The 17,005-nt window shown below is 37.3% G+C and overlaps 1 protein-coding gene across 1 annotated transcript in view; it reads left to right on the top strand.

The window, feature by feature from the left end:
• The window catches only part of TCF12 (transcription factor 12), a 315,099-nt gene extending 298,828 nt beyond the window's left edge, over window positions 1-16,271 (top strand). The window contains exons 18-22 of the mRNA XM_065412643.1: window positions 6,115-6,229; window positions 8,200-8,362; window positions 9,447-9,679; window positions 13,086-13,239; window positions 16,195-16,271. Coding sequence (XP_065268715.1) covers window positions 6,115-6,229; window positions 8,200-8,362; window positions 9,447-9,679; window positions 13,086-13,228 — 654 coding nt within the window. The 3' untranslated portion in view covers window positions 13,229-13,239; window positions 16,195-16,271. The remainder of the gene's footprint in view (window positions 1-6,114; window positions 6,230-8,199; window positions 8,363-9,446; window positions 9,680-13,085; window positions 13,240-16,194) is intronic.
• The last annotated feature ends 734 nt before the right edge of the window (window positions 16,272-17,005 follow it).

The following is a 17,005-nucleotide window of genomic DNA, read 5'->3' as shown; positions in this document are numbered from 1 at the left end:
TGGCCTTTGCAGTGGATTGTTTTTTATTTCATGTAATATTTCCTTGTAAACAGGAAGAAATACTTCTTCGATTCTTATTCAAACCAGTTAGTGTGTTTTCTATTTACTGGTCTGTAATATAATGGAAAGGGCACAGCATGAATTGATAAAAGCCAGGAAACTGAGTTAAGGATGAAAATCAATTCTTAGCTCACTCTGTTGTTCCCAGGTGCAACAGGAATCTCCGAAGAGTGGGTGATCTTTGCAGGATGTACCATATCTGCTGTAATACCTCTTCACCAAAGGGCAGTTTAAGGCCCCAGTCCTGCAAGCTGCTCTGTCCAGACCAACCCCTGTCCCTGAACAGGTCTCCATTGGTGTCAGTGCAACTCTATAGAGACTATATTCACATGGAACAACTTGTGGAATTGGGCCTGAGTGTAGAATTTTGACTCCTGAGCTCCATCAGGTGTCTCTGCTGAGTTTAACAACTGCACTCAGCATGGTTTAAACTTGGTTGTGGCCAAATTGACCAGGTCATGTAGTTCAAAAACCATTTAGTCCAGATTTATTGGGGCATAAGCTTTCGTGGGTAAAAAACCCATGCACCTGAAGAAGTGGGATTTTTACCCATGAAAGCTTATGCTCAAATAAATCTGTTAGTCTTTAAGGTGCCACCGGACTCCTCGTTGTTTTTGTGGATACAGACTAACACGGCTACCCCCTGATACTTTGTCCAGCTCAACTCTCTGGCCTATCTATGTAGGTGAAGACTAATTCTCAGTTTCCCAGCTTTTGTGAGTTCTGCCTTCTCATGGTTTGAATTTATTATTTAGAGTGAAGCATGTGAAGCAAAACTATACTTAACAAGAGATGGGTTTCTTTCCCTACATATCATTCTAAATCTTCCCCACTTAGGATAGTCCAATACAGTTTTTTGTTTCATCTACTTTTTCATTAATTATATCATCAAAAATACTCTGCAGAAATCTACTTTTCTCCATGGCCCTTTAGGATTACTACAGCCCACCATTTAAATTCCTAAATCATATTGGGTTAATCCAAATCAGTTTGCAAACTCGTTTTTTAAAAATTTGACTATAAGAAACTTTAGATTAAATAGTCAGTGTTTACATACATGTTATGAATGGATTATCCACCTATGCCTGTATTTAGAAACATTTTAAAATAAATATTATTCACTCAGTAAACCATAATAATTGCTCTATATCATGTAAATACTTTAAAGAGCATTTTTAAAACCCCCATTTACCCAATAGATTTCAACGTGTCTTTGGGAGCTTTTGTGTTTGCAATGTAGTGAAAATATGTGATAGATTGTGTGCTTTGTATAGATAACAAAAAAAAGTAATGCATCTACCACACATGGTAAATACCTAAACTACTTTGAAAAATATTAAAATATTTGTATTACATTTTAGGTTGATTGCTTCCCAGATTTTTCTAAAACTGAAACTGTTTTTCAGCTACAGAGTCATAAAGCATGTCTTGGTCAATTGATTTCAATACATAAAAATGGAATATAAAGAGAAATTGAAGTATCTTTAAGATTTACTTAAAAGTAAACATGAAAACTTCTAAGTTAAAGTTCAGAACAATCCTTTATTGTTTGAAAAATTAAATCCTGCAAATCCATTATAATGGACATACTGGCACCACCTTAATTATAATAGAGCACCTCTTTCAAAAAACTACATTAGGAGAATTGCCTCGGGACGCACAAATAATCAAGATGTGGATTAAAGTTACGTACTTGAGATAATCAGTAGTCCATGCACTATTGTTTAAACAGCTAGATTGAATGAGATCTAGAATTAGTTCACCTTTACTCATATGCAGGTTTTTTCATTTTCTGCCATTGTTTTATTCTTCTCACTGTGGAGCAACTCATTAGACTTAACGTTTTTCTGTTGTGAGAACTAAACCCATTGGTCTAACTAAATGCAAACAAGTCCCTCCACGAGTGCCATAGTGTAAGTACAGCAATGTAGAAGGAGAATCCACAAGGCAAGATGATGTCATTTTTTGGAGTCTGACTTTTATTCTGAAGAGAAGGTTCACAATTATTGAAATTAGACAAGTATTGCATGAGGATCAACCCTCCTCACTCAAATAGCAGGCTGTCAGCTGTATGCTAATGAGCCGAACAATTAAAACGCCATCCTATCTGGCCTTAGTGAACAGGCCGCTCTACTGAGACAAAGAACTGTTTGTACACCTGTTGTGCATGTGGACAGTCCCATTCTAATGTGGTATAAAGATTAGAGTAAAAGCTTGAGGGATATGGTGAGCAAGGGTTAAAAGGGACAACAGTGACTGTGAAAGTTAAATTTTCCAGGAAATAGAAGAGAAACATTTGTGAGAGGAATCAAGTTACAAAGAGAGAGTTCTGCTAACTTCATTATGCTGAAATATTCCAGATTGCGTGCTTCAAACAAGTCCCATTCTGCTATAGTGTGATGTAACAGGATGGTGGGTTTTTTTGTTGGTTTTGTTTTTTTGCTTTGTGATACATGTGTAAATACAGGGAAATACTTCCACTGCAATGCAAATGCTTTTGTTTTTCTTATGAAGATACTATTTTAAATGTATTTCTGTAACTGGTGTTTGTAGCTGAAGTGCAAAAAAAATACTGAAACAGCCTTAGGGAGTCTTAGGGGAACTGCAGAGTCTTAACAAAGGATCCGTATTTGAAGTGTTTATTTTTAAAAATATACCCAATGTTCGTTTACTAAAAAGGGGGAAAACATACACACACCAACCAAAGAAAGCATTAAAAGTGCTGATGGGATGAAAAGGTGAAATCATTTGAGTTAGGATTCAATTACAAAGTAAAGTTAAGAGGCTGCAAGCTTTTCACATCTCCTTAAGGGGGTCCGAGCCTTTTGATGAACTACGTGCATAGAAGTCAGTGGGAATTGAAGGCATTGGGCACCTTTTAGGAGATTCTGACTGAAACCTTCCCAGGATCAGTCCTTTAATTAGAATTCCAGTGTTTGGGTGTGTGAGGGTGATTTGTCTGGTTAATATGAAAGCCGTGAGAGAGAGAGAGAGAGAGAAGCAGAGTACAATTTATAAAATTAAGCTGTTATATTGGATCTAAAGCATTTCTGCTTGGGGCTCTATCTTTAAATTAAATTAAAGTTAATTAAAGTTCACCTACCTGTACTGTTCTTGATAACTTGTGTTTTAATCAACTATGTATAACTGTCATCTCTCACTCTTAACTTTAATTCAGTTGATTATTCAAGGCCAGAAGGGATCATTGTGCTCATCTTCTCTGACCTCCTTTATAGCACAGGCCATAGAACTTCCCCAAAATAATTCCTAGAGCAGATCTTTTAGAAGAACATCCTATCTTGATTTAAAATTTTGTCCAATACATTCAGTTTACATCACATACTTGAGACCAAAATGAACACATTTTTGATGTGCTGGTCAATTTAATAATATGAAATACCTGAAGTAAAATTTTTCTACGAAGCTCATTAGCCTCAGTTGTTTGCTTCAGTTTTGTGAGCATACATTACCAGGTACTGGAACATAGTGTTAGATTCAGCTTTTTTTATTTCCAGTCTATTTTCTGAATTTGTCAGAATTGATCTATTGTTCTGTCATTTTTAGATTATGCCTAGATTTTAAAGTTGCCAAGAATCTGGCAGCTGTTATGTTATGTTTGTACATTGCTTGAAGATTTTTTTGTAAATAGGTTTTGGAGCTAACTTGCCCCTGAAGACATCTGATGTCTGTAGCTTGAATAAAAGCACCCTCATGTGTTAGGATTAAGAATAACCAGGAGACTGAAAAAAGCACAAAACCTTCAGGGCAGTATATTGCAAAGTCTTATATTAAAAACTTTTTTTTTAAGAATGAGTTTCACATTCTCTTTTTTTGTGAAGACGGTTGTTTTGTATTGTAGGCTGAATTTTCAGAGCCTGGGGCTGCCAATGCTCCTGCTGAAATCAATCACAGAATTTGCACTGGCTGCAGTGTGAGCAGGACTGAGATGACTGTATCTCCAGTAGAACTTTTCTCATAAATAAACACTAGTACATACGAAAGACAATGCACGTTCTCAGAAAATACACTGTAAATAGTGCCAAGCTATCTTGCTTTGTGTGATGGATTATTGGATACAAAACAATAGATACAAATAACAGACCAGAATGACCTGGTATTAGCTTGCTTGCTTACTTTTTTTTAAATTCCTTTCTTGTTCCTGTGTGTTAGCTCACAGAAAATAGTGTATATTAAACAAAGGATAAACTTGCATAAGGGTATTTATCTCTCTCTGGGCAAAACCCATACTAAGACATGAAAGGTAAAAGCTGCATTAATTACTCAAGAGGGATTCAAAGCTCAGCAGTTTACTAGGATTGAAGGATTTATTGAAAAACAGTGGTTCTCATGTGTAACTCCAGGCAATAAACCTATTTAATTAAAGGCTTAATCTTCTAGTTGACATGTTTGCTACTGTTGCAATAAAAAGCCTCATCTGTAGCCAATTTTTGTAAGTATAAAATAATGACAGTATCCTTGGTCTTTTCCTCTTAGTTTTTTTTTTACTGTTAATTGCATTATTTTGGTTTTTGTTTTAAAACTAAATGTTTCCCAAGGCTTGTGTGTCAAGAAATTGAAGCTTTAATAAACCAGTTTTCCAGATGATTTTAAACTCTGGTTGCATTTCTCGTTATCTCCTCTTTATAATTTTTTTTTAAATGTAAATTTTTAAGGTAAAAATGTTTAAATGGATAGCAATGAAGAGTTTTCCTTACTGGCTAGCAGTTTTCTAATGAATTTGCCTGCTAAATCTAAATGTGTATTTCCTTCATTCATGTACATAGGTGTTAAGTATCATTAGTCCAAATTCATGCAAAACTTGAATTAATTTTTTTGAGACTACTCATCTTTAGGCCCACAGCTGTTAGAAGTAGGTTCAGTTTTAGTCACCTCATTTTAAGAATGAAAAGGTCCTGAGAGGGACAATGAAGATAGAGACACTGGTGTTCTTTCATGTGATCACATACTGTAATGTGACTGATAGATATTACCATATTTGGAAAAGGAGAATGAGAGTACTTATCGAGGTATATAAAATAAAGGTATTGTGAAAATAGATTGTGTTCTTCTTTAATCTTATTTCATAAAACAAGAACAAGGGTTTAGCTGATTTAAAAAAATCCCTGCCACATGAGGTCAAGACCATTAATTCAGGAGGACTTTATTTAAAGAACACAATTTTATGACTGTTAAAGTTCACAGCTACACAAACTAAAGCAGATCCAATGGAAATCAAATCTTATGCCTCAGGAAAAAAAAAAAATCCCTGTTCCATGGTATGACTCTGAAAATTCGCTAGGCTGTTGTATAATTATAGTCGGGTTTTGGTCACTGCCTGGAACAGTTATCTAATCCAGTATGGGGTAATCCAGTGGTTTAGTCCAGTGGTTCTCAAACGTTTGTACTGGTGACCTCTTTCACATAGCAAGCCTCTGAGTGCGACCCCCCCTTATACATTAAAAACACATTTTTATATATTTAACACCATTATAAATACTGGAGGAAAAGCAGGGTTTGGGGTGGAGGCTGACAGCTCGCAACCCCCCATGTAATAACCTCACGACCCCCTGAGGGGTTCGGACCCCAGTGTGAGAACCCCTGGTTTAGTCCAGTATATAGTCTCTTTCAGCTATAGCTTTCCTTTGCTGACCCATAACTCAAGGCCCCAATCCTGCAAACACTTAAGCACGTGCATAATTTTATTCACATGAGTTGATCCATCAGTAGATCTAATCTTGGATATGCGAAGTGTGGCATTTTGGAACACTTTGTATACTATGTAAAGGACTAGGCAACAGTTTACAAATATTTCACCTGAAAGAAAATCTGCCTTATGTAGTATGTCCACATTGATGTCTCATTTCACAATATTTTAGACTACAATTCTTGATTTTTAAAAAAGCTTTAACACTCTATCAACATACTTACAGGTGTTGATTTTCTATTGTAGAAACACCCTGTATTTTACATCAATGTTGAGTGTAAATTTACAGTGTGGATTATTTCCTTGGATTAAATTGGTGATGGGAACGGTTTTGCTTTTCTTTGCCTTAGGCTGGAACTCATCGGGAAGAAAGTGTCAGCCTCAACAGCAACCATTCAGTCCTGCCCAGTACAGTGTCTGCTCAGAGCACAGAACTAAATCATAAAACACAAGAAAATTACAGAGGTAACTGTACTGTACTATTCAGTGGTAAATTAGGCTTTTTAATAATCCAGGGACAAGAATGCTATAGATCTAGGTAAATATGCATAAATACATAGATAAGACGGATGATGCACGTAATTTGTGACATATGACTTAATTTCTATTGATTACCAATTTCACCAAGCTCTGGATTCTTACAGGAATTCAGGTATAACCCTGTTTCATGCCACTCCCTGATCCAAATTCCATGTGAGACCTCACATCACAGCCACCATTCTTCCCGCTGAAGTGAACTGGCTAGAACTCCTTTGCAGCGCTTGGTTGCCATTTGTAAATCAGCCAGAGGAGTCTGACACATGTGATTTGTATAATACACAACAAGCCTGTATTTCAACACATGACCAATAAAGACAAAAAGCCTTAAAGTGCTGTGGGGAGGCTGCCTCAATTCTTAGCTTGGAAAGTAGGCCATATAAAAGAAGGCAATTCGTGCACCAGCATGCCTGCGCTGTTTGGGGTTTGCATTTCATACTTAATGTGCAGGATTCGCTTACTGCACTAAATATATCTGTATATATTGAGCTCAAAAGCATCATGTAGATCCGGTCCTGCCCTCTTTATTCTGTCAGCTCTGCTTGTTAGATTGCAAATAGTTGTGCTGTGACTAGCTCTGATACAGGAGTCTTGATCAATAACTGCTTACATTCTTTCCCACTGTTTTTGCACCATCAGCTCTATCACGAACCGCTGATGTATACTTCTACCTCTGCAGGAAGCTGCCTTAATCCTAACCCAAGCTTTTGTATGCTGATGTATGCTTTCACCAAACCTCTAAATTGTATGCCAAATAATACTCCTGAAATGCAATCCAGTATTCTCTATCAGATGTCTTGTGTCATTGTATTCCCTAGGAAACATTTTTCACTAAATACTAAATAATCTTCCCAGAGCCTCACACTCTGTGTATGGAGCATTAAACCTAGGTTTCATGCATAACAGTGGATAGAACTGATTTGTTCAGTACTGTAAATCATTTCCGTTTATAATTAGAGTGCTGATATGTGAAAGCTCTAGGCACTTGCCTGTAGCTTAAATATACAAAACTCAAAGATTAAAGCATGATAGTCAAACCGGATCAACCCCGAATGAACATAAATCTACCAGCCGTTCCTCTGAATATAGGAAAGTAAAAATTCATCAGCCACCTGCAAGCATCTCAACCCTTCCCAAACGCCAGAGTAAGTAAATGATCTTGCAACATGCTCTGAAGGTCAACAAGTTTAGGCTACTTTTGAGCAAGAGGTTGGGGAGTGAATTCCAAAATCAAGGGTTCTTCAGAGAAAATGATATAGTAACAGTTGAATTTGGTACATCTTACCTTAAGAGTTAAAAACAAACAGTAGTGAATTTGGTCAAATTCAGAGACATAATCATAAACTTATGAAATATTTTTGTCAAACTTTACCAATTATACTATCGAATTAGTTTTGTCTAATAAATTCCAAAGAGTGTATTTATCTGAGGTTAATGGTTCTCTTCCATGAGAGAGCTCATGTGCCTTGTTAGTAGGGTAGATCAAAAGGTTACAGTGTTACTGCCAGATATGCGTGACAGCCACTCCTTTTGATTGCTACCTTCTCCCCAACACAATAGTCAAGTACAGTATGTCCCTGAACCCTTCTCATATCCACACTGCCACTGCTCAGTTCCTCCCACTGACCTCCTAGCCCACCTCCTTCTTCTCCACTCGCCTCCAGTCCTCTTCCACCCTCACTCCTTGCCTATCCCTGTCTCACCTTCCTTACCATGCAACCTCACACCCTAACCTCCAGGCCTCTCCAAAGCTTGCCCCACCCCACTTTCTCTGTCTTAATAAACAACAAGGTGGAAACTCGCTTGTGATTTACTTATAAAATATTTTCCAGCATGAAGGGGGGCTGTTCTCCTGAGTATAATTTATACTGAGCTGTGTTTGTTTGCAGCATTGTCAGGTGGCTTGCAGAGCCAGTCTGTGGCCATAGGTCCAGCAGAAATCAAGTCAGAACATAAGGAGAAGGATGAAAATATACACGAACCTCCCTCATCTGATGACATGAAATCAGATGATGAATCCTCCCAAAAGGATATCAAAGTTTCATCTAGAGGAAGAACGAGGTATGATCTTGGTATGCCAGCAAAGGACTCTACTCTGCTTCTTTTTAAAGTGCAGGCTATTTTACATATTGTGTCCTTACCAATAGCAGCGAGAGCTTGTAAACCATTGGTAACTTTAGATTCAGTCTCAAAGCTTCCTTTTTGTCCTATATTAATAAGCTTGTGTTTTAAAATGTTGACTGAATGTGCATATATCAAGAGGCAGAACATGGTATTTTTACACATTGGCATTTTAATAATGCACAGAGGAATCAGCAGAAGATTTTGAAATCTTATTTTTACACAGTTTTAAAGTTAATCATAGTCCTCTCTACAGTGTGCAGCTATATAGTTATCACAGTTTGGAGTGGAGTGATAAAGAAGTCCTTAGCTGCAAAATTTCCACTAGATCTGCAATGGATGATAAAAAGGGGAAAGTTTTTGAAAACTGCACAAATAAATGTTTAATAGGAAAGAACCATATTTTTCATAAATGTATGAATTTATTAAGTTGAAAATTATTTGTATGATTTTTGAATGCAGTTGAGATGTTGGAAACCTTCAAAATCTATTACAGATGCTTTATGCATCCCTGAAATGATGGTTGGGGAACTCTGAATTTGGGAAGTCCACCAACCAATGAGTAGGCAGCAAGTTTGCTATATGTACCATTGCTTCGCCAAGGGTGCAGTGTATTCCTACATTATTCTTGGAAATAGTGTGCTATGTATGGACACTGTACATATGAATTTTACTTAATTCAGTGTGAACTAGCTATGTAAAAGCCATTGAGATGCATATTTTTAGGGAAATCTGAAGGTGGCAAGAATGGCAGCAGCAATATATATATTTGTATCAGTTTGCTTGTGTATATGTGCCAATTTGAAATCACCACTTTTCTTTTTCCGATGAGACCATTTATATGCTTTCACAGTTAAATGGATATACGAGCATAAAATGAGTCAAATAGGAATTCTGATCTAACGTGGATATTTTAGCCATGACATTTGCCAAACACACTTGTGATGTTTATACCTGTTGTTAAAATGGATCCTGACCTCCAAAATATCTATCAAACTTTTACCTTCCCTGGGTTTTTTTTCAGCAGTACTAATGAAGATGAAGACTTAAACCCAGAACAGAAGATAGAAAGAGAGAAAGAGAGGAGAATGGCAAATAACGCTAGAGAACGCTTGCGTGTACGAGATATTAACGAGGCATTTAAAGAACTTGGCCGTATGTGTCAGCTTCACCTGAAGAGTGAAAAACCACAAACAAAACTGCTTATTCTTCACCAGGCTGTGGCAGTCATCCTCAGTCTAGAGCAACAAGTCAGAGGTTAGTAGGCTACCTACCACTGTGCTGTCACAGCTAGGGGGTTGTTTTACTCATGTAACAGTTTGCAGTCCCCTTTACTGCATGCATCATGTTTTTCATTTGCATTTTTTCTTCTAACATACACAGCAACTAACCAGATGTACAATTTATTAGAAACATATTTGCCTTCATGTAAAAATGTTAACATACTTTGGGAAAAGCAAGGGACTGTTCAAAATAAAATAGGTTTAGGATCCTTTGATCCTGTGTTTGCTCCTTTGCAATTAGCCATCTCTTCATTATGCATCCAGAGTAGACTCATTAAGGAAAAGATTGAGGAATGTCCTGCTTTGATTTGCAACATATGCTCATTTAACAGTATGGAAATTTTAGCAAAAAGAAAAGGTCTGTAATTTAAGGTTAGTCCTACACATTTCTATAAGAGGCAAGTAAGTTTGATTGGATTTAATTAAGTTTAAATTACAGTATATATTACTATGAGTAATGGTGTAGCTACTTATTGCATACTTTATACAAGAAAATATATAAAAAAATAATAATTCCATAATTTATTTTTCATATATCCTCCTTTCTTCTGTCTTTCACAATTCACGTTAAAAAAAAAAAAAAAAAAAAAAAAAAAAGGAAATAACATGCACTACAAGGAGGCGAGAAAGTGAGGAGTTCTTTGTAAATTGATGTGACTTTAAGGAAAACAACTAGAGAAACATACTTGGTTTTCTTTTACTTCTGTCTCTGCAATGTACATTTTTCTTAATTCTTATCAACAAATACACATCTGTGGCATCCTTTAGATGCCCCTTCTAGAGGTCATGTTGAAAAATAAACATAGTCCTTGATAACACTTCCATTCTCCTATGTTAATGGAGCTACTGTTGACCTTAATGTCTAAGCTCCTTTTACATTTATGTCAAAGAAATGATGAAACAGACATCTGAGCCACCTGTCTCCCTTGTGAGGTTGATGCCTAAGAGAATTGGGTGAGCGTTCTCATTTTTTCTCCCTTTGGGCTGGCTGAACAACTGTCCTTTATTGTATTTCTCATCTGATGCATTTCCAATCTGAGTGAAAATGTCTTGCAGGTGTGGATGTTGTCAACATTCGTGTTTGCTTAGTGTGTCGTATCTCTAAATGACACCTAGTGTATTCTGCAGCTTATATTGGCAACTTACACCTCATTTTTACTTTCACCTTCAGTGGTATTTTGCATCGTATATCAAAACAATCACTGGAAGAATATGTGTTAGAAGTGACAGCGTGAATAATGACACTGAGCATAAGTACTCTGTGTCAAACATTTGACATCTTACTTTTAGGCATAGTTTTGTTGATACAGCTTTTAATGGAATTTAAGTTCCCTTCAGAGAACACTGGATGAACATAGTTATTATGGCGAGGCAATAGTGTCTCTAGAATTAAGGTTGCAGCCAGCTTTCAATATGAAGTCCCGTTTCAGCCCCTTTGCAACTTTGGCTTGGAAAATCGATTTTACCTGAAAATTATTATATTTTCTATGAAGGCAACAGAGATTATTTTTATAAAAGAGGAAGAAAATTCATCAAACAATTTTTTTTGAGTTATAGGTCAATTTAAAATTAGGGTGACCAGACAGCAAGTGTGAAAAATCAGGATGGGGGTGGAGGGGTAATAGGATCCTGTATAAGAAAAAGACCCAAAAATCAGGACTGTCCCTGTAAAATCGGGACATCTGGTCACCCTGTTTAAAATTAAAACTACACTGTTTTGAAACTCTGAGTTTGGCCTAATATATTTTTGTCTCCCAGCAGCTAAATAATGGTTTGCCATTACCCCTCAAAGCTTCCACTTAGGTGAGCCTCCTTGAAACTCACAGACCAGCTATATTTGTAGAAAAAAAAAGGTTGTACTTAAGCAAAGTTGTTAACAAATTTTGCTCTCAGCAATTTGGGGCCCAATCCTGCTCATTGTCGCTCTTGGAAGATTTTTGCCAAAGCAGAAGCAGAATAGACACCGTGTGTGCACGTTGCCCGCAACTGTCACATTTTTAATTATAAATAACAAGAGGGTATTTCTGTAGCCAATAGTCAACAGAGTTCTTCAGGTACCTCAAGTGGTAGAGTCAGTAAGTATGGAGCAAGGTGATAAGAGTTCCAGTGCTGGGTCTGCAGGTTGGCATATTATTAAATGGTTGTAATTTCTTCAGTTGTATCCTTGGTTCTATCAAAAAAAAAAAAAAAAAACCCTGACTTTTTTATTATTACTCAAGACCCCAAAGAGAGAGAGGGAAATCCTCACATTTCAGATTTTTGGTTAAATTTCATTGACAACTAAAATATTATCTGAAAATGTTAATTAAATGCGGTAGTGGTCTGACATTTAAAATTACTCCTTTTTTTTTTTTTTTTTTTTTAAGTGACCGCATATAATAATTCTGTGTCCCTTTGTCTGTCCAATGGGATTGTATTATACCACAAAATTTAAAACATCTAGGTTTTTTAAAATTTTATTTTGGCTCATGGAAGAGGCAGTTTTCAAGAACAGGAAAAGTAACATGTTTAAAAAATTGCCATGATTTGAAAACTAGACCAAGTTCTCTGTCATTGAAGCTTATTCCGAAAAAACATGACAAGCGTGAATATTTTTGCCAGGTACAAACCAGCAAAGGCTGACATTCTAAAGAGAAAGGAAATATAGTAAAATTACTCGTCACCCTAGATGACCCATCCAAACATTCTCCTGGCTTAGCGGAAGTGTGCCCAGGCCCATTTTGCAGAGATAGTAAGTAAGGAACTGAGTATGACTTGCCAAAGTTACGTGGGAAGTTTTGTGGGGAAGAATACATTGCTGTCACCTAACAATGCTAACAGGCTTCTGAAAACTGTGGGTAGTTTGAGGACTATGCAAAGAGGATGAGGAGCACCACTACAGCCAATTCAACTGCCTTTGCCCTACGTGTTGCTGAGGGCCAGCAAAAAGGCAGTATAACATGGTTATTGTCCAGCAAGTTGAATGATGTCATCCTCACTGTCCTCACTTCAGCACAGGGGCAGAATCTCATTGGTTTGCATTTAAGGAAATTGAAAACTCCAAAGTGCATTTTCTTTGGTTTCCAGTTTAGCAAATTTCTGTGGTAACAAAGGGTCACATTTTCAAAGGTGTTGAGGCATCTCAAAATAGATTGGTGCCCATTGGAATTTTCAAAAGCACGTAGGTGGTTAAGTCCTATTAAAATGAATAGGCACTTTTGAAAATTCCATTTGGCACTTGTCTGAATCTTCAGCAGCCTAAATATCTTCAAAAATCAGAAACAGAAGCTGTGCAAAATGGATAGATTTCTTCAGTACCATGGCCTATTGTGAATATGCTAAATGCCCACTCTTGGTAGCAGTGCAAAGGATGTTAAGGGCTGTTTTCTCTCCTGTGACAGAGAGGAACCTAAACCCCAAAGCAGCCTGCCTTAAGAGAAGGGAAGAAGAAAAAGTTTCTGCCGTATCGGCAGAGCCACCAACACCACACCCAGGAAGCCACCCTGGGCTTAGTGAAACTACCAACCCTATGGGTCATATGTGAACACCAGCCAGGTACGTCTCTTCTTCATGTTCATCAGTTTGGGGGGAGGGTCCCATCAATGCATTGGGATGGCTTTAACTTGATTTACTGACTGAAGTTTGAAAGCCAACAAAAACACAATTTGTGTGATTATTCTGAGTAATTGGCGCTGCCTCTTCATTAAAGTGCACTAAGCACTTCTATACATCTGAGCCACGAGTAAGAATATTCAGATGTGGGTTAGTTATAAACTAAAGAACCAGGAATTTTAGGTAGCTTCTTTTTATTTGCCTACAGATATATCCTCCTGGGTCGGGCGGCCTTCATAGTGTGACCTCAGAGGAACTACTCATGACTAGGCTAGATAAGCCAAAAATAATAGAGATTAATTGTGCATACTCAAGAGGTATAAATATCTCACTTGTTTAATTATCAATTCATTATTTCCCGTGGCTGATTCACACAGCAACTCAAATAGTCAGAAGGGGCTTTTCATTTCAAACAGAAGAGGATTGGTATTTGGCTTGAGGCCAGTCATTTAAATCATACCACTTGTCTGACAGGCATTACTTGACTGTCTTTGCAATCTGCATTAGACATCTTCAATAAAATCCTACTTTATGTGGCTACAATTTCAGCTTTTTGTGAATACACACACGAAAAACCAATGTTTGTATTGTCTCATGTAGCCAGGTGGTTACTATATCATTCATTTGAAAGCTCCAGTTGATGATCCCATACTGGGATAGCAGTCTGTTTTTCAACAGAATTGGTAAAAAGTAATGAAAAGCTGCTTTTGACCCTGCAAATTCCTGTTAGAATTCTTTAAAGAAGTATTTTCCTGGCCACTTGAGCTCATCAAAGCTATTATGCCCATGGTCAGGCTCCAGTGCCTTTATTTTCACTTACATTTTACAAAGACAAGAGATTACATTTTGGATGCATCGTCCATGGATTTAGTATCATAGCTTCTATTAACTTTGGTCAAAGTTGTGTGGCAAATCCTTCTGCAGCATCCTGGAATTTACCCCAAGGTAGCTGTGTACCCTCTGAGAGACCTTCCAAAACATCAAGTTGGCACTGAAATTGAACCTTGTTAGATATTTCTGGTGATATTTTTCCCATTGCCATAGCAATCCCAGTCAGCTCCTTCCTCTGTAAACTAGATTGAAGAAATGTTTTTTTCTACCTCAAAGCATAAAAAGCCTACTGAGTTCCTCTAATTTTTGTTTCATTTCACACCACTACAATAGGCCCCTTCTAATTTGCCAAAAGACAGTCCTGTCAAATCAACACGGTGGATTTTCATGCCATGATAAGAATTGAATTTCTCTGCATGCTTTTACAAAGAACATGTAGCAAGAAGTACCATGATGTTGTTAAACTTTTAAGTAATTACCCTATTAGGGTAACAAAATTTCATAGACTCATAGACTTTAAGGTCAGAAGGGACCATTATGATCATCTAGTCTGACCTCCCGCATGATGCAGGCCACAAAAGCTGACCCATCCACTCCTGAAATAATTCTCTCCCTTGACTCAGCTGTTGAAGTCCCCAAATCATGATTTAAAGACTTCAAGTCGCAGAGAATCCTCCAGCAAGCGACCCCTGCCCCATGCTGCGGAGGAAGGCGAAAACCCTCCAGGGCCTCTGCCAATCTACCCTGGAGGAAAATTCCTTCCCGACCCCAAATATGGCGATCAGCTGAACCCCGAGCATGCGGGCAAGATTCTCCAGCCAGACCCTCTGGAAAAAAGTTCTCTGTAGTAACTTTTAATATCCCATCATTGACCATTGTTACTAATTACCAGCGATGGCATGTTATTGACCTATTGACCTAAAATCTGAACATTGATGAAAAAGATTGTACTAATTAGTTACATATAACAGCATGCACCTTTAATTATGCGAATTAGAATATGAATAATCATTTGTATAACTTAGGAAAAGATAAGAGCTTCTGCAGAAAATGTCCAATTCTTAGATGAAAATTGTTAAACATGTAGTCTTGGTAAAGACAAATTTAAACAATTGTTTGGTTTTTTAGACCTGATAATTGAGTGTTGCAAATATTTACTCCTCCCCCCCCCCCCAACCACCTCCTAAACAATATATAAAATCATGATTTTTCCAGACAGAGGGAAATTTTCAGTTCCATTCTGAAAAAGAGTAGGCTATTAACAGTTTTTCCCACATCAGTTTCTTTAGTTGGTTGTAGTTCTTTCATTTTTGCTAGGTTGAGACATTTATTTTTAAAATAACACAAAGCGTATGACAAAGTGATCATGTACTTCTAAACCATACTGGATTGTTAAGAATTGTTCCATTCCATTCCATTGTAGGGTTTTGTTCTAAAGGTGAAGCTCTCCTTTGAGTTGAGGAAAAAATAAGTTAGTTTTGGTTTCTCTATATAATCAGTGGTATCTTGCTGCTGATACCTCAAGATTTTAATAGCTTTTCAGTTGCCTAGATAAAATGGATTTAGTGGTTTCAGTCCAATTCCTGGTAGACAGGTTTCCACATTATAAGAATTACCATCCTGACCAACATCGTAGTTGGCAGTCTCAGCTGAGAAGTCCATGCTGGAATGGGCATGGAGACTGAGCTATCTTGTCAACCTCACCAAAAAATGTTTTTCCCAGGCCATCTTCATGGCACATCAGTGGAGTAGGATATTTTTGCACTGTTTGCTGGATGTGCTTGAGGGACACAGAATGCAGTAATTTGGTACATTTCATTTGCACTAAATTCACTGAAAAAAGACCTGAAGAAGAGTTCTATGTAAACTCGAAAGCTTGTCTCTTTCACCACCAGAAGTTGGTTCAAAAGAAGATTTCACCTCAGCGAGTGTCTCTCTCTAATATGCTGGGACCGACATAGCTGCAACAACACTGCACATATGATATAGCTACAGTCTATATAATAGTGTTGTTAATTTTTCATTAATTGTTTTACTGATACAATTTTTCTCCTATTTCCATGCCAGAATTCCAGAATTATCGGTAGGATATATAGAAGGTGACCTTTCTTCACAAGGACACAGACAACTAACATTATATGAAGACACAAATCTGACAGGAGAAAACACTTGAAGCAAGAAACCCAAATGCAATCTTATGATCAAAGCTACTGGTCAACACCTGCATCAGAAGTGAAGATACAAAGATCTTCAGATAGAATTTCAGCCCATGAAATACTCTGAACATATCATTCTGTTGCAAGCAGTGTGTCGCTTCTGCACAATCAGAGACTGTTGTGATCTCTCCACTCATCGTGGAAGTTGCCTTGTGCCTAAACTGAATTGACAAATGCATTGTAACTACAAATTTTATTTATTGTTATGGAACTGTAAAGGTCTACATATAAAGGGAAAAGTTAACATGTTGAAAGCTGATAGAATTTCAGCTGATGCCAGCATTTGTTAAAGCTGTTCACATTCAGAGAACAAAGCCGTGACAACCGTTGACCCTTAGCATTCCCAGCATACCTATTAGTGTCTTAAAAAAGGAAGGGAAAAGTCTTTTGTTGTCCTTTCCACTCCTTTTGCCATATGACTAGTGTTTTCCATGCAATAGGAAAATATTCCTTGGCATAGCTTTTTTTTTTGGTCTCTGGTAATCTGAACAGTTATGGTCAACGTCCGCTTCCATACTGAGCTCCATACTTCAACCCATTCGAAGGTACAGTGAAGACCGCAGACAGGAGCAGTACTGTGACCATGCCATTTCTTGGATTTAAAAAGTGGTATTTTTTCCCTCAGACTTTCCTCAAATAAATATTTTTATTTCTAATTATAA

Source organism: Emys orbicularis, chromosome 10 (assembly GCF_028017835.1).
Source record: "Emys orbicularis isolate rEmyOrb1 chromosome 10, rEmyOrb1.hap1, whole genome shotgun sequence".
NCBI classification, from domain to species: Eukaryota; Metazoa; Chordata; order Testudines; family Emydidae; genus Emys; species Emys orbicularis.
Note: the sequence above shows the minus strand (reverse complement) of the source record. Positions and strands in the feature narration are given on the sequence as shown.